Below are 19,214 nucleotides of genomic sequence, written 5' to 3' on the forward strand. Positions count from 1 at the left end.
ATCACATTTTTTATAATATATTCTGTTCTGTATGATACGCAAGAAAAGCTTCAGAATGTTATTTAATAGACTTATAAGGCGGAAGTTCTGGCATAATTTGGCGTTCTTCTTTTTAGGCAGTGGTATGAAGACTGATTCAATCCATATTTTATTGATAGTCCCTGTATTGTAAACATTATTAAATAGTCCAAGAAGAAGGTCTAAGTTTTCCTCGTTGATTAACTTCAATAGCTCAGCTGGTATTTCACCTTTTCCTACAGATTTGTTGTTTTTTAGTTGACGTAGAGCATATTCCAGTTCGGACTTTAGTATTGGAAGACCTTCGTCGTTTTCGGTATTTAATATAGGAGGTTCTCTGATGTCATAGAAGAGTTCCTTTATATAGTCTTCCCACATGTTTATTTGTCTTCAGGGCTTGAAATCAGTTTGCCTTCTGCGTTGATTAGATTATTTGGTCCTTGTGAGTATGTCGTGCCTGTGAATTCCTTGAGTTTCTTATACAGATGGAAGTCATCATGTTTTTTATATAAGTTTTCGATTTCTTCACATTGCTCTGTTATCCATTTTTCTTTTGCAATTTTTATTTTTTGTTTAATGGTTCTATTTAATGCTTTGTACATTGCTTTGTGCTGTTTGCATTTTCTTCTTTCATCCATTAAATCCAATATTTCCTCTGTCATCCATCTTTGCTTCCGTGGGTGCTGTTTTGTGAGCATTTCAGTTGCCGTTGCAAGGGCGTGTCTGATTTCCTCCCGAAGGCGAAAGTTAAGGATGTTTAATTATATGAAAGTGTGCTAAAAAACAGTGCGAAAAAGTAAAACCCATTTAAAATACTTTGTTACTTCAGACACACTTTAAACTCTTCATGTACTGCTATCTATATTTACAATTTTCACGCAATAAAACCTTTACATCAGCGGTTCTCAATCTTTTTGAGTCATGTATCATGTAAAGTTTATTTTATTATATTTCTATATTTTTAGATTGTATAATCAAGACTTACTATGTGCTACTATTTTAAGTTTTTGTGTGTTTTGTTTTCCACCGCAAATAATGATATGTACCACCAGTGGTACATGTACCACAGATTGAAAACCGCTGCTTTACATAATATGAGATAGAGTAGATAAAAATTATTTTTGTGAATTTGGTTAACAATAATTGGTTAAACAATTTTTCGACCGCGGTACCGCGTGACACCCTGTGTATTTGTTATAAGGATTGTTATACGGATGTATTTCTTTGAGTAAGTTTGTGCAAAAAATCGAATCAGAATAATTTATCTAACGGGGGCGACGTTATAGACTATACTAATAAGTAGTTGAAACGGTCAAAATAAAGAAACGCACACTCATCAAAAATGCACTTGAGATTCTCGTATAATCAACATTTACTGAATCGATCCAGGAAGAGTCAACTCCAACTAGTAAAAGTTGATTTAAATTTTTAAAATCAACTTTTACTGCTCGTTTCAGTTGGAGTTGACTCCAACTAGTTGGAGTCAACTCTAACTGAGAATCAACTTGAACTGTAACATATACATCACGTCTCTACACCTAGTAGAAGCAGAGTTATAGCTAATGAAAAATAGGTTCATATTCGTCAAATTCCAAATGGAATATTTTAACGTGAAATAACCAAAAATGAAGCACATTTCGGGGAAAACCCATTACAACTTATTTAAAGTGTTAAAAAAAAGCTTCATTTTTGTTTTAAAAAAAATTTCTAGCATCAAAATTAAACAAGTTACGCTCAAAATAAAGTTAGTCCCTTTTGGTTTTGGTAAAAAAATCGAGAAAATCACCCCCTAATTAGTATCTTAAATGAACTTAATCGTTATGGTAGGGGAGCCCAAGCGGGGATTTTTGCAGTTACTCGAGCGCGTCAGATTATCATATGGGGAGAAACCTGGTACCCCGCAGACATACCCTACCATATATTGGCTCTTAACACAGGGGAGTTCGTTAAGGGGGACCCGAAAAAAAAAATCTATCCTTAAAAAAACTCGAAATTGTCAGATTAAGATAAGGTAAGTTAAGTACATGCAAAAGAGTGTATATTTCAAAAATCTGACGATTTGAGCCGGGCGTAAGGAAATTGGCGAGTCCCAAAGTTTCACAAGAAAAAAGCGAATATTTCGCGAAATGAATGACAGATCGAAAAACTAAAAAATATTTGCTCAATATTTTTTAAAAATCTATCGAATGATACTAAACACGACTTCCCACGAAGAGGGGTGGGGGGTAGATTTAATATTTTAAATACGAATCCCGCGATATTTCGCGAGATAACCATCAGATCGAAAAACTGTAAAATACACTTATTTAATATTTTTAAAAAAATCTATCGAATGGCACCAAACACGACCCCCCACGGAGGTGAGGTGGGGGGTTACTTTAAAATCTTAAATAGGAGCCCCCATTTTTTATTGCAGATTTGGGTTCCTTACTAAAAAATAAATAACTTTTATTCGAAACATTTATTCGAATTATGCATAGATGGCGTTATAATCGGAAAAAACGATTGTTGGAAATGGAAAATTAAATTAAAAAATGGCAAGCGCCCACTAAAATGGAAAATGTTACTTAACTTTTTTTGGTTTAAGGACCTACTCTTCACAACCCAATAGGTCTCCAAAGCGCTCGAGTGACTGCACATTTAGCATACTTTGCTCCCCTACCATTACGACTTCACAAGTTTCTTAACTCATGTATATATTGTTTATATGATCTGTAAGTTTCATCGGTTCAAAGTCCTTATTATTGAAAGGGCTGTAGTTAAAAGGGGTTGAACGAGTCACTGAAAACGAATGTATGCAAATTTCGAAACACCAAATCTTAATCAATTTTTGTCTAACAGAAAAAGAAAAATATACATGATATTCAGAAAAGCAAATCTGACTTTTTTTTGTTTTTCTAGATTTTTGGTATCTCTAATAATAATTTTATAATTTTTGTTATTTTGAACAAAAAAACATATTTTTCAAAATTTAAATTTTTAAAAATTTTACTTTAAAACCAAATTTTTTCAAAAATAAGCACTTTGAATCGATAAAACTTACAGATCATATAAACATAACATAAGTAAAATAATTTGTGGAGCGGTAACGATTAATTTCATTTAAGTCGCTAATTAGGGGGTGGTCTTCCTGATTTTTTTTTTTGCAAAATCAAAAGGGACCAACTTTATTTTGAGCGTAAGTTGCTTAAATTTAATGCTAGAAAAAAAGCTTTTGTAAAAACAGAAATAAAGCTTTTTTCAACACTTTGAAAAAGTTATATTTGGTTTTCCCCAAAAAGTGCTTAATTTTTTGGATATTTCACGTCGAAATACTCTATTTGAAATTTGGTGAGTACGAATCTATTTTTCATTGGCTATAACTCTGGTTTTGCGAGATCCAGAGACCTAACGTGTACACCATTTTTTTTACTTTTTTATAAGCTATATTTTTGCTAAGAACGTTTTTTTCGACAAAATACTTACTTTTTGAGTTATTTGAGAAAAACCGTCTAAAAATGTGGTTATTTTGTTGAAAAATGAACATATTCACTCGCAAATAACTCGAAAAGTGTCGACTTGGCGAAAAAGCTCTATAGAACAAAAGTTACTTAAAATTAGTCAGTTTACCCATTTCTGGACTTATTTTGGACATATATTTTTTCACCCCCAAGAGGGGGTCGTCGGTCAACCACGTTGCAAAAAGCGCTCTCCAAAAGCTCACTTGATTAAAAAACCAGACCGAAATTTTTGCAGGAAACTTGTGGATTTGGTTACTAAGGTACAGCAACAGTGCATAGTTTTGGTGACTAAATTTATTTGAAATAACAACTACTAGAATGGCTTAATAAAAGTTAATAATTGATTTAATGAAGGTTACGAAGAAAGAAGGAATGGTACTCGTTTTTCTGATTCTAATCAGGTAATTTTCAGCTAAAAATTATTTCCAATAGATGACCTAATGGTATGACCTTATCATGGTATTTTCACCGGATGTATTATTAGGTCAAAATATGGGTAATAATAATAAAAACTTGATATCCAATCAATAAGTTCGGCGAATTGGACGTAACTATTTAATAGCTTTAAACTTATGAGCCATGAGCAGAATTTATGAAACTTCGTATGTATTTGTCGAGTTGCTAACTCGTTTATTACTGAAAACATACTTAAAGCTAAATTGCATATTTGACATTTGTAACATAAACAGATTTTATAGTCTTTTCAAAACGGAACAAAACAAGATATTAAAGCAGAAAATGGTCTATGCATTTATTTGTCCTAGTTAAACTCAAAACGACTATTTTATTTGTGGGTATCAATAATTAAATGCAATAGAATACTCATTAGTGCTTACTTTCATGTTCATTACATTGTTGTACGTCACTTCTTCTTCTTGCTCTAGTGCCGACTCCACTAATGAAGGTTGACTATAACCATTGCAAATTCGTCTCTATCTTCTGCTCTTCTTAAAAGCGTCTGAATTTTTAACCCGGTCCAGTCGCGAATGTTTTTCGGCTATAATATTTGCCGCATACTCCTTTTAAACCGGGAGATATTAACTGGTTCCGTGAGTTTCTGAGTCATAAAATAAATTGTATTATAAAATAAAGAATTTAAGTAGACATTATTCAAAATGGCAGGATGTTTAGTTACACCTTTTTTACTACACATAGTTAAAAATGTGTAAGAAAATTCGTGGAAAGTTACACGATTTTCTGAGTCATGCCATTTTGGACATATCTCAAGAATGTTAATATAAAGTTATTTACAAAGAGGCAGGATGGTTGTGTAGTTATTTCGTATATAAAAATAAAATTTTAAGTCAGTAAAATTATTCCAGGTTTTTATACTAACATATTCATACCACCACAATTTTCTGAGTCATGCCATGCCATGAGTATGCTTAAAAAACACTAATCTAAAACCGTTTACAACGTGGCAGGATAACCGCAAAGATATTTAATACATAAAAATTAATTTTTATATCGTTAAAAGAATCGTACGGTATTAAATATTATTTTCCTGAGGAATGTCTCGGATTTTTACACACCTTTCAAATCTAATACCAAACTGTAACCTATTTATTTTAAGCGATTAGATCATATTTGTATTTAAGTAAACGTAATAAAAGTAATAGGAAGAAAATCAATAATTTTACAATTAATTATAGCAGGGATTGTACCAATTATACAGGATGTCCAGAAACTCTTCTAACAATCGAAGCCCGGAGATTCCTCAGATAATTTTAAGAAAATTTAACTCAATTCACCTCGTCCGAAAATGCTTCCAATGAAGCTAGAGCTCTTTAAAGATGGCGTATTCTAGTTAGTTTGTTTTTTAAATAGCTCCAGAACACTTCTATTTAGAATAACGAAAACTGGTACACCTATTTATCTTCCAGAGATAAATGGATTCCATCATTTGTCAATTTTTAGTACCGGTCATAGGCGTCCCTTTAGGGTAGGGACGCGGATATTTTATCGCATAACTTTTCTGTGTTTAACTTTTAAGCATTTTTGACACTGAATTATTAAACTATGGGGTATTCTTGTACTAAAAGGTACTCTTACTTTAAGTCGGTAGGATACGCCGTGTTCTAGAAATATCGATTTGTTGTTATTTCTTTTGTTCAGTATTACTTTGCGTTTTTCTAGAGCTTCTGTTGCTGCCTCTTCAATGTTGTTTTTAATTTTCTCCCAGCTCACGTTTATATCTTCCATGTCTTCTATTTGTTTCAGCTGTATCTTTTGCGTTAGCCTCGTTTGGTACATTTCTTTTGTAGAATCGTTCCACAGTGATTCTACATTGAATTTTTTTTCGGTGATTTCCTGTAGAAAATGTTTTGATGTTAGTTTCATTCCTATTTTTGCTAGGACTAGTTTGTGTTCACTCCCTGCGTCTGCCGAGTTTAAAGTTCGAATATCTAGAATCTGCTCTGGGTGGATTTTTCTATAAAGTCAATCATAGATTTGTGCCCCTGGAGTTTTCAAACGTATATTTATACTAAAGCTTATGGTCGAAAAATGTATTATTGATTCTCAGTTCGTTAAAAGCACAGATATTAGCCATGAGTTCTCCTCTAAGGACCTAACCTAAGGTAGTTCGGGTATTTATTGTGTTTCAATAGTTTGTTATTAAAATACACTTGCAATTCTTTGTTTGCCAGCCTGTTATTATTCGGCTGCAATCTTCATTTGTTAAAGTATTTGCTGAGGATGTATAGGTCATTAATGAGAGTGTTTTCGGTAAAACAAACACTCTCATGAATAAGAATTGGTGGCTTGTTCCAAGGCTCCAGTCGTCAGCATATTCAAACTTGCCAGATGTGGTTGCAGGCATGTCAGCAATATAGAGGCTGAAAAGTAAAGGGGCAAGCATAGAACCCTGTGAAATGCCGTTATTTAGTGTCATCCCTCTGCTCATATTCTTTCCCATTATTACCTAGAGTGGTTCCCAACCTTTTATGTCTGGCGACCCACCTTCTGATGATTTTTCATATTCACGACCCATCCCCCACCCATGATGACATATATGTACGTACGTGATTCAGCTACTGTAAGGGCCACGCCGCGACCCACCTAAAATCCGTCCGCGACCCACTAGTGGGTGGCGACCCACCGGTTGGGAAACGCTGACCTAGAAGGGTCTTTTTATCAGCATGTTATCAATGAGGTTAATTATCTTTCCTCAGGAGATAATACGGACCAGTTTATACAGGGTGACTCATTGTGAAACGAAAATATTTGACCTTGAAACAACACCCTGCATATTGGAATTTTCAAAATACATTTTCATATTTGAAAAGAGCACAAAAAACTAAGTTTAATGGTTCGCTTCAATTTTTTCGCTAGACAATTTAATGACTTGACTAATTTTGAGATTGTATTAAAATTTTTAAGAACTCTGAGATTAAAAAGCAGGTATTATTAACTTTTAATAATAATTTATTAAAGTGAATGAACAAATGCGCACTTTAACTATAATCAATACTTATTCACTACATTGGAACGATCCATTTACTAATCACAAGAAAAATACAGGTACGGATTAACAAATGAACATAAAGTAATTGTGACCTTGAAACAACACCCTGTATATTGAAATTTTGAAACGTCTGGTAGTCCTAAGATCTTGGACTCTAATAGAAATGTTATAGTCATTAAAGAAATAGATCAAAGAATAGACGTAAAGTATGAATGTTTTTCGCTGGTACAGCTTGAGTTGCTTCTGAGTAGACTGTCCAATGTAGGAAAATAAAAAATCTCAATACAAACATATAAATGCTTATCTAAATTGGAATCTAAATTGGTTATGTCTCATATGTTTGCTTTTCATGTACTATTCATTGTCAGAATATTAAAGCATGTGCTACACTTGCATGGATTTTATTGACCTGTCTTGTTTTCCTTTGGAAGTTAAAATATCTGTGGCTTTTTCAGCTTGATGAGTATTAACCTGTACCTATGTGTTGGAAATTATTTGCTTTACCATTTTTCACTTTCGTGAATTGTGTGGAATGCTATTGCGTTTTTTTTTATTTATATTTACAAATGACTATGTTGTGCTTACCCATATCCAAATGCATATTTGTGCTTATTTATTTTTTAATCTGCAATGTCTAGTTATATCTGTTTTAGAAAGTTTTGTCTGCCGAATATTTTAAAAAGTGATTCAAGCTTCTGTTAGATGTTGTTAGATATTTAGAAACAACAAATTTAAGCTTCTTGTACTATACTTCTACTAATTCGACTGTATCATGAATTTAGATATGTGCTCATATCAATTGACTTTTACTGCAATCAGTCAAAAGAGATCTCACTTTCTAAATGCTTGCCAATGTTTTCTGTTTATACATAGGTAAAGATAAATTAAACGAAGGCTCGTGAGAATGCCACATGTCCATTTTCAATAAAACATCTCTAATAGTTTTAGATTTATTGAAAAAAATCGATTTTTATTTAGTAAAGAACTGTAATTTTTTTATGTGCACATTTTTCTAAGATAAGTTAGGTTCAATCGAACTATTTTTGGTCCCAGAATATGTGATTTTATTTATAACCTGGCTTTTTGTTACACCATGTATATTTTCATTCTACTTCTACCACGAAAACCGTACAAAACGGCGACTTAGAGCATTGAAATATATCTAGGCTCCTAATTTTATTAGCTTGTGACAGTATCAAATCAATACTATTTTGTTCAATCCCTGGACCTGTACATGATTGTTCTACACTTTGAAAGGTGTACATCTGTGATCCATGTGTAAGGTGATCCTTATACAGGGGTCGTCAAATATATTATAGGTACAATAAACCAATATGTTACCTGCAATCAAAATTCTGCTAGAACTGGTCTCTTGTTATAATATGCTATACTTGCACGCTTATAGGTGAAGAAAATAATACTTAAATGTACATATTATGTGAAGAAAAAAAAAATAAATTTTTATCAAATACTCCAAAAATCGTTAAAGTAAACTAAATGATTTATTAACAAACAATTCATTTTTATTCACATTTGGACATACTGAATTGGTTGTTATTAATAATAATTGTATTGAACACATTAAATAGACAAATTTATGATTGTTAGCAAAATGAGATTACCTGGGAATACAGGGTGCGACATTAGTGCGAGGAAGAAAACAAACAGATCAAACTTACCTTTTTTTAATGAATTTTATTTTCCATCAAAATGAAAATATAATTTTGCGCAAGGTAATATTCATATCAACTTTTTTGTAGCTAAAATATTATGTGCGTCACCTGTTTTTACCAACTTTAGCGGTTTTTATTCTTGTCTTTTAAACTACCATCGTATGGCGGTGCAAAACCTTACATTGCAAAAAAAACATCGAGAAGATCCCAAAAATGTTAAAAACATAAGGGGTATCCCTTTTAGAAACACAGATAAGTTTGTTCCACTTTACAATACCTATTGGTGACCCTGTATATTTGCTAATATTTCATATTTTGATTCTACATTTGCTGTAAATTTTACGTAAATATTTTTTGCTTACAACTGAATAATCGGACTTCCTCGCACTAATTGAGAGAATCTAAAACAGTCAATCATATTTTGCATGACTGTGAGGCATTAGATCACAAAGTCAGACAGTTTTTGGAGGCAAAAAATGACTCCACTGAAGTGTAGAGAACACTGGAAAAACTGAGGGAGGCCTATGTCCAGCAGTGGACGCGATTGGCTTATTGATGATGATGATGATGAAGTGACTCCAAACATATATGGTACCCATCCACTCGACATGTACAAGCTGGTACCTACAGATTTCCAGAATCTTGGAATGGGTATCTTCAGGAAATGGAAGATGTATAATAAGCCGATTGTCTGCAGTTCGAACTGTTTAACACTAGAAAGTCGGAGGGGCCAATTTGGCTCCTGTTGAGAATTGAAGTAATTGTAGTTTTTTTTTATTTGACGCAATAATAATTTCATATTTTATGACTTTTAATATTTTGATGCAAAGCCTTATTTAACACAAAAAATATTGTTTACTAAATTTGTTAAATGGGTTTTCTAACAAAACCATAAAAGTCTGAAGGGGCCAGATTGGCCCTTTGTAAGTTATTATCGTTTTCTCGGAAATTCGACGAGTTTTTCTTTGTTGGATGGGTAAAATTTTATTTATGTATGTTTGTTGTTTGTTTATTATAAATGGTTACCATTATATCTACTGGTACTGGTCATCTACGCAATAAAGATACAATTGTTGTTGAACACGTTGTTTTGCGGATAATGAAAAATCCACCGGGAAACGTCAAAAATAGACAGATAACTACTTCACATTTTGGCGAATGGATTTAGTGTCCGCAGTCATATAAACCCAAATAAACAACAACAATACTTCACTTCGTTGAAATTTGCCAATGCATTGCAAAAGAAATCAACAAGCTTTGTGGGTACTTTGAATCGCAACAGAAAGGAAGATTTTCTAAGCGTAAAGTGTGAAAATAGAGAATTGTATATATATTTATATCCCTTATATTCCAGAGCGACAAAAAAATAACACTTACTGAATACCTAAAAAAGGGTGACAAAAATGTGATTTTGTTGAGCTCTTAGGACATCAATCAGTGGATGTTGCTGTCTGTGGAAAAAAACTTCTTGAATCAGTAAATTTTTATAAGCAAACCAAACATTGGATTGGTGTAGAAGATCAAAGTGGCGCGTCTTTATACTACAAAAATTGCTTCAAGACGATGGCCTATGCACGTGTTATATAATACTCCTGACTTGGGGGCAATAAATGCATAGATTATTTATAAAGAAGTAGCTCGAAGTGGACTTAATCTTCGTAAGTTTATTTATCGTCTGTGTGAAGAATTCTAGACTCCATATCTTGCCTCCCGAAATACGAGAAAATGTCAGTTGAAAATATTTTATAAAGGAAATCATACTTCCAATCTGTGCCAGGGCTCTAACAAGGCAATGTGTGGCAAATGTCAAAAACTGGCAAACTGTATGGTGTTCCAAATGTTTTTGATAGGCAGCGATTGTATTAAACAATGAAATTAAAAAATAAAATCAGATTCTATAGTCTAGAGTTAATATAATTTCTTTAAACTGAGCTTTTATTGATTTAAGAACTTGGGGCCAAAATGATCCCTACGGACTTTCTAGGTAGGTACGCTAAGCCAGACTTTCTAGTGTTAAAACAGAAACAGAACGGCTCTCACGAAAGAACATTATTTTAGTCAATAAAATATAGGACAGAAGATTATTATAGTTAAGGGGATCGTCAGCATTGATAGATCGGAGAGTATTAGCAGAAGAAGAGGAAAGCTCAAGCAGAGCACCATATGGTATAACAAATAAAGAAAATATTATTTTAGGGTATTATACAAAATAAAAATTAAATTAATAAAAATTAACCACTTATAGCATTCTTTTTTTTTTTCAGTGAATTGCTCAATATTTGGTCGTAAGAAAAAACAATATAAGGACAAATATTTGGCGAAGCATAATGCCGTTTTTGACCAATTAGATTTAGTTACTTATGAGGAGGTTGTGAAACTACCCAGTAAGTATAATTAGATTTACCTTATTAGTTTTTTGGGGACTAATTAATTCATTGGGGCGAGGAGGATTAAGTTATGTAAGCAGGAATCCACCCTACCCTAATGCTCCAAATTATCGACTTACCCCCTCCCCCTTAATAAATAGTGCTATTAATTTTTATGAAATCCTGTAATTTGTAAATCAAGTAATTAAATCGAATGGTATAAATATATTCAAGTTTTTATTTGAAACGTGAAATATACGCTTGTTCAATTGAAACGCATCTTTGGTCAGGTTAGCCTTGGAAATAATTGTAATCACTCAACTGACGTTCTTTGATATTAGGTATGTTTGTAAACGTCACACTGATCTGTTCCTATCATTTGTATTTGACTGTGGTTAAGGAATAATCTTGAAAATTTAAGACTGGAAGACATGAGGTGTATAATAAGCCGTGACCAGCTGCTCTGCATTGGGTAATGCATCAACATTCAGGAATATGGCATATTGTAGAAAACTTGGTTAGAGAAACTTTTCGAATTTCAATTAGAGCAATTTCATAAAATATTGGTGTGAGTATTGAATCTGTCCATAATATTGTAACCAAATTAGATTACACACAAACTGAGTTGCAGCATAGTTCCTTCCTAATGGGTTCCTCGCCTTGTATCAGAAGACCAAAAAGGCTTGCGTATGGGTTTATCTTTGCGTAATGACTTTCTTTCGTCAATATTTTCTGACGACGAATTAGGTGTCATTACTATTATACAGGGTGTCCCGGAAAATAGTGCGTTCCTTAAAGGTATAGGTAGAAGGCACCATGTAGAACAAAAAACTCTTATAACATTTTTTTCTAAATGCAACCGTCTGACCAAAAAATTAAAATGTATTTTGGTATGCAGATTTAAATCTGACAACTATGTGCGGTACGCAAATTTAAGCATAGACAGTCCCATGTAAATAGATAGAAGATAGATAGTAAACAGATAGTTCTGAAGATTCCTGTTTAGTGTCAATGCCGAAAATGTTTTCGATAAGTGAGTTTATTACCTATTATGTTATTACCTATGAATGGTGTTTGTGAAAGGTCTACTTGAAACATCTATTCGGTATAATAATTATTTTCAAGTAAGTACAACTTAGTTATTTCAGTTCACAAGTAAACAAATTACTGAGACATCTGGTGTATTTAAGTTCCACTGTAAACTATTAAAACTATGTAATTCAGTTAAAGCCCTCAGCAATACTCATCATTCAACCCATTTAAACCTTACTAAATACATGATACTAGTTCAGTTAAAAGATGTGTTTTTATAAAATAATGAATGGGTTGCATGTGTGAGTCCATACTATTGTAGTAAAGAAAAAAGAGACGTTCTCACAAACAATTTATTTTACAACTGACGACCGGTTTCGCTGTCTACAATATTCACAGCATCTTCAGGTCACGGTAAAAGTAAAATTAAATGCTACAAATAACAAAAAAACCAGAGTTAGTTAAGTGGTCTGGTTGAAATCAAAGGGTAAAGATCAAGCCAATATTAAAGTATATATATTCATGCATACATATAAATACTAAAATGTACGTAAATATGGTTTAACAACCCTCACACTCACATACATGCAAGCATTCAAATGTAGTGGCAACTAAAGTATGTCAAGTATAAGTATAAAATGTACACTTACTTTCCGGTATAAGGGAAGAATATAGTAGTATTCAATATCATACTTTTTCTCCAAATTATGCTAAAGGGAGAGATAGTAGAGGGACAGATTTGATTGTAATGTACAAACAAAACAAAACAAAACAAAACAAAATAAAATTACTAAAAATTATTTTATTTTGTTTTGTTTGTACATTACAATCAAATCTGTCCCTCTACCATCTCTCCCTTTAGCATAATTTGGAGAAAAAGTATGATATTGAATACTACTATATTCTTCCCTTATACCGGAGAGTAAGTGTACATTTTATACTTATACTTGACATACTTTAGTTGCCACTACATTTGAATGCTTGCATGTATGTGAGTGTGAGGGTTGTTAAACCATATTTACGTACATTTTAGTATTTATATGTATGCATGAATATATATACTTTAATATTGGCTTGATCTTTACCCTTTGATTTCAACCAGATCACTTAACTAACTCTGGTTTTTTTGTTATTTGTAGCATTTAATTTTACTTTTACCGTGATCTGAAGATGCTGTGAATATTGTAGACAGCGAAACCGGTCGTCAGTTGTAAAATAAATTGTTTGTGAGAACGTCTCTTTTTTCTTTACTACAATGTGTTTTTATGTTAAAAGATGTGTAATTCGTTTAAAATTATGCAATAGGTATTTCAATACATTTCAAAAGAAAATAATTTTAGTAAACAAATAGTAAATACATACATAAGTATTACCTACTATTAGGTTGAATTATTTTAAATACTGTTATACTGTAAACGAGTTCTTATTATGTTATTATTCCGTAGTGCGTACGATGTTGCCAGTTTATTAAAATTTCCAAACATTAAAATACAGGTATATGGAAAACAGTGTTAACTTTTTTTTGGAAACGGTTAACTTTAGAAAAAAATGGTATAGGACTTTTTTGTTCCAAATTGTGTATTCTCTCCATACCTTAAAGGAACGCACTATTTTCCGGGACACCCTGTATATTAACTTACCATGAAGCAATAAAACATCCAGACAAGCTCCCACATGGTGTCATTCGTCTGCACGACAATGATCGGACTAATGTTGACAAAATAGTGACAGAAAATCTAAGAAGAGGGATAAAGGATATTAAAGCGTCCATCCTATGGTTCTGATTTATCGCCTTATGATTTTCACATCTTTGAGCCACTGACAAAGGCGCTAAAATTGAATCGTTAAAGAATTCTTCGAGCAACAGCTACAAGAATTCTTTCAGTAGGGCATACGGCATACATCTATGCTTTTTAGATAACGAAAGCGTTTGATCTTTTCCAACACCACAAGTTAATGTATATCCTTAAGAAACTTGATATCGACCAAAAAGATATAAGATGCATTGAAAACTTGTACTGGTATCAACTGGCACAATTAAAAATAGACAATTCTATATCCAAACCCATACGTATAAGAAGGAGCGTTCGATAGGGATATGTGCTTTACCTTCTTTTATTTAACATTTATTCAGAAGCCATATTTCAAGAGTATTTGGAAGATGCAGAGATGGGAATCAAAGTGAATGGATTATTGATCAATTACATACGATATACTGATGATGGTATCTTAATTTGTGACAACATTGTCAATCTTCAACAACTTGTCACTATAATCGAAGAATACAGTAAGCGAATGGAGTTTATTTAGCAAAAAGATTAAGTTCATGATCATCTCCAAAAACTTGGATGCACTTGAAAACTCCACCATAACAGTGAATACCAGGTCCATTGAAAGAATGAACAAATTTAAACACCTGGGAACGTGGCTTTTTGAAAACTGGACATCGGCATCGCTGAGGGAAGTAAAATGTCGCATTGGGCAAGCTCGACAATCTTTCGTAAAATTCAGGAAGGTACTGATCTGTTCAGAATTCGATCTTCAACTGAGACTAAGGTTTACTAAGTGCTACGTATGGTCGGTACTGTTACATAGCGTAGAGGGCTGTACACTCAAAACAAGAAATGTAAACAAATTAGAAGCTTTCGAAATGTGGCTTTATCGCCGTATCCTAAGATACCATGGACGGCGAAAGTTACAAAATGTAATGTCCTTAAAAGAATCAACCAAGAATGACAAATTTTTGAAATCATCAAGAAAAGGAAAACGGCATATCTAGGTAAGATCATACAAAATGAAAAATACCAGTTCCTCCAACCAATAATCCAGGGTCAAATTGAAGGCAAGAGAGAATGGGACGCAAGAAAATGTCCTAATTCCGAAACATAAGGCGATGGGCGATTAACGACATAATCTCTGATACATAGTGCAAGAAACAGAGAGTTAATGGAAAATCAATGTGATCGCTAACATCCATTAGTGGATTTGCATCTGAAAAAGAAGAAGAAGAAATATATCAGTTGATGAAACAATGGGATATGTGCCTTTATTGTAGTGGTAATATTATTATTTATAGATATATTTTAAAATAAATTTTTTGTGAACCAAAGATAAGTTTCAATTGAAAATAGCCGCGTAATGGTTGTATTACTTGAGATTTTTGAGATGTGTGATTTTGGATCTATCAACCAAATAGAGATTAATTCGGTGAAGTAACTCTTGGGGTTAATTAGTATGTGCATACATATCAGAGGCTCGGTTTAGAGAGGAAATTCGTAAATTGATTTACATTTAATCAAATGACTTTGCAGTGACCGATCCGGCGTTTCAAAGGAAAACATTGGTGTTGCTTGGTGCTCATGGAGTAGGACGGAGGCATATAAAGAATACTTTAATAGCCAAACACCCGGATGAATACGCTTATCCTATACCGCGTAAGTATTAACATTTTATTCTAATACGTAATTATTTCTTCCTTTTCCTTAAGGGGGGGGGGTATGGTTTGAAATATTTAATTTTTTTATTATTTCAAATAAAAGTTCATACTTTCAAGAATACTCTCTGAAAATTTAAAAATAATCGGAGTAAAATTACCAGAGATACAGGGTGTTGAATATCCCTACCTTCGACTCGCTTTGCCGCGACTTCGCGCCAGCACGCTTGAGCGTAGTGAGAAACGTTAAACAACTGTTCGCCTTCTTTTTTGTAGATTACTCCTCGATTCAAAAAACATATTCCAATGTGCATCACTTTACGATTTGGCAGACAAATAAGAAGATGAAGATGCAGTTGTCAAAACTTTAAACGCATTTTTCTCAAAATTGCTTTTTCAACTGCGGTGGACATTGTAACTAAAAAACTACTCGGCCGATCTACCTGATATTTTGCACAGATTTTCTTTAGACATTTCTTTAGGTAACAACGTCGAGATATTTTTCTTTTTTTGCTTATTTTTTGTTCAACAATAATAAATCTGTTGATTTTCACAAAATTTATGTCAAAAATTTCATTTTTTTTTATATCTGAGTGATACCAAAATCATTAAAATTTAAAAAAACCTCGACGTTGGGACCTCGTGAAACTCATACGCTAATTAAATCTTTTTGAATTTTTTCTTTCGTATGATCGAGTGTCGAGTTCTGATGTCCACCGCAAAATCCATTTTTTTGTGAGCTGCCTGTCAAAATTTGTCACCAATGGCTTATTTTTCAATATTTTGGATTGAATTTTTTTCTAAATATTCTTTGAATTGTACTTAATATGCTTATTTAATTTAAAAATAAAATAATTGTACCATCGCTTCGAAAAAAATTCACAAAAATGTGCTTGATTTGTTGATTTCAAACCGTACCCCCTCCTTAAGAGGCAACAGTAGCGCGTCATCAATATAACTTCGGGAGATAGAATCATACCATTTTTCGAAAGTTCTGCGAAACTTTGGCAACAGCGGCAATATTTGACATTATCTAGATCAGTAATTGTGACAATTTATACTCTAGGCGCGCTAAATGGAATAATAGACAACAATTTTATTCAATTGGATATAGGAATTGAGTCAATACTCGCAATCTTAAGTTTGTATTTTATTAGTTGTTACATAATCATGGGCAACCGGTTTCGAGTCTTACAATTTATGACTCATCTTCAGGCCCAGTACAAAAAGCCTTCACAATACAAACTACAAGCTAAAATCACAAAAAGAGACAAACCTGTACATATAGGTACATATATAAAAAACATAAAAAACAACTATGTCTTGGTTTTAATTACATACAATAAAGCCAAACAACTGTGTAGTATTGAACTTAATAATCTCTAGCATGTATACTGAGACATTTTGCCATTGGGAGTGACCGATCTGATGAGAATTGCTTGGTATATACTTTTTAATATATACTACCATCAATCCTTAAATAGTTAAGGGTTGATGGAGTCTTGACAAGATGGTATGTCATCAAAAACATATAAAGTTTGTAGTAATAGGTATGTACTTACATATCAGCTACGGAAACCGTTCTGCAGCTAAAGATGTACGTGGAAGTCACCAGCCTCATCAAAAACAGCTGACTAGTCAAATAGCTCTTAGTCTCTTAATTATTTGTTATGTTCAAAGTGGAATTTGGTATTAATTCCTGTGTTCTTAGTGATGTATGTTTTTTGCAATTAACAGTTGTTTGTCAGATTTTGCAGTTGTTTACAACAATTTTATTATTCAAACTCTAACATTGAAGTAAAACAACTTCCTATGTAATAGGTATAATTTACTAAAATCCTAAAAAATCCCAATTGATTGAATAAAATATGTTCAGAAGGAACGTTTTCGGACCTATCAGTCCATCATCAGTGAACTCATAGACTTGGCAGACATTATTGGCCCAAGATGGTTGGTTAAAGTTCTCGATTAGGGTTTCACCATGTTCTCAGAGGTTATCTACTAACTTCGGCGTTAAGTTTTTTCAATTTTACAACATTAGAATGTAGATTGAATTATAATTACAACCATTGTTTGATTCTGGGGCTAGTTACCAAGTACATGAGTTCACTGATGATGGATTGATAGGTCCGAAAACGTTCGTTCTGAACATATGTTATTCAATCCATTGGGATTTTTTAGGATTTTAGTAAATTATACCTATTACGTAGAAGTTGTTTAACTTCAATGTTCGAGTTTGTTTAACTATATGGTATACAGCCAACCCAGGGAAATATCCCTTTTTAATTTTATTATTAGTAAATATATATTTATTGAAAGAAACCAAAATGGATCAGTTTAAACTACTGATGATATTTCTATAATAAAAAATCCTCCTAAAACTTTATATACTCGCATTATAATTTGAAATATTTTTACTTAAAATATACTAACCTACAAAACTCACAGTTAATAATAAACTATGTTTTCAAATAGTCCAACAACTTAGTTCTATTACACAAAAATATAATAAATTAATTATAAATTAACACTATTACTTCCCTATGAATCAACACTAAAGGAATTCTTAAAATAATACACTACTGCACTGAACATATATCGATACAGGGCCCAGAGCACGCCAAATATAATTCTATTTTGCTGACGTCACAAAATAGAATTTCATAATGGCAGAATCGACGGTTGCTAGGCAACGTGACGTCACTAAAATAGAATTCTATTTGGCGTGCTTCCGCATCTGGGCCCAGAGCACGGCAAATAGAATTCTATTTTGCTGACGTCACAAAATCGAATTTCAAATTGAGAGAATCTATGGTTGCTAGGCAACGTGACGTCACTAAAATATAATTCTATTTGGCGTGCTCTCATCCCAGATAACAGAACCGATAAGAGAATCGTGCTATTACCATATAGATATTTATTATACTTAGAAATCTGACGCAGGTTTGTCAAAATGACAGTGACTATTTCTCTATGTTGCCTTATCAGGTATTAGTTATATTATGTTCGATTTCATGTTAGAAATAAAAAATTTTAGTTGTTTCAGTGGGCCACAAAATCTAGACATGGGATAAAAAATTTGTTTGAAAAAAGTGTATTTTTTGTTATTCTTAATGGCGGTACAGGTTCGCTTTTTTATAAATATAAGCTTTAAATGTTGTTTTGTAATAATGTTTTTAGTCAGCAAACTTTTGACAAATAAAACTTAATTGCGTTTCTCTGTGTAAAAAAAAAACAACATTTAAAGATTATATTTAGGTTTATGCTGAACAGGCGTGGGATTACGAACACTCGATACGAATCGTATCCGCCATGTTTTCCTGTAGCGCCTTACGGTAAAATATGGCGGATACGGTTCGTATCGAGTGTTAATATGCAGGTCCAGAGAAATAGAATTCTATTTTGCTGACGTCACAAAATAGAATTTCATAATGGGAGAATCGACGGTTGCTAGGCAACATGACGTCACTAAGATAGAATTCTATTTTGCGTGCTCCCACTGCTGGCAACAATTTTAATAATGGAAATTAATTAATTGTCATTGTCAAAACACCTCAAAAGAATTTAATTTTTTGACAGTGGCGTAACAAAATGAGAATATAAATAAATACTATTAAAGAAAAACTAAACAATACAGTTTTTCTTTACATACTGTATTTAATTATAGAGGAATTTCCACACACTAACATATTTCTCAAATTCGGCTCTGTGCCACCATTCGTTATT

General features: G+C 32.7%; 1 protein-coding gene across 2 annotated transcripts in view; it reads left to right on the forward strand.

The window, feature by feature from the left end:
* The window catches only part of LOC114336035 (peripheral plasma membrane protein CASK), a 610,838-nt gene that overhangs the window by 573,698 nt on the left and 17,926 nt on the right, over positions 1–19,214 (forward strand). For both annotated transcript variants that reach the window (XM_050642554.1, XM_050642555.1), the window contains 2 exons: positions 10,922–11,041; positions 15,367–15,489. In XM_050642554.1, the coding sequence (XP_050498511.1) occupies positions 10,922–11,041; positions 15,367–15,489 (243 nt within the window). The remainder of the gene's footprint in view (positions 1–10,921; positions 11,042–15,366; positions 15,490–19,214) is intronic.

Source organism: Diabrotica virgifera, chromosome 2, assembly GCF_917563875.1.
Source record: "Diabrotica virgifera virgifera chromosome 2, PGI_DIABVI_V3a".
NCBI lineage: Eukaryota > Metazoa > Arthropoda > Insecta > Coleoptera > Chrysomelidae > Diabrotica > Diabrotica virgifera.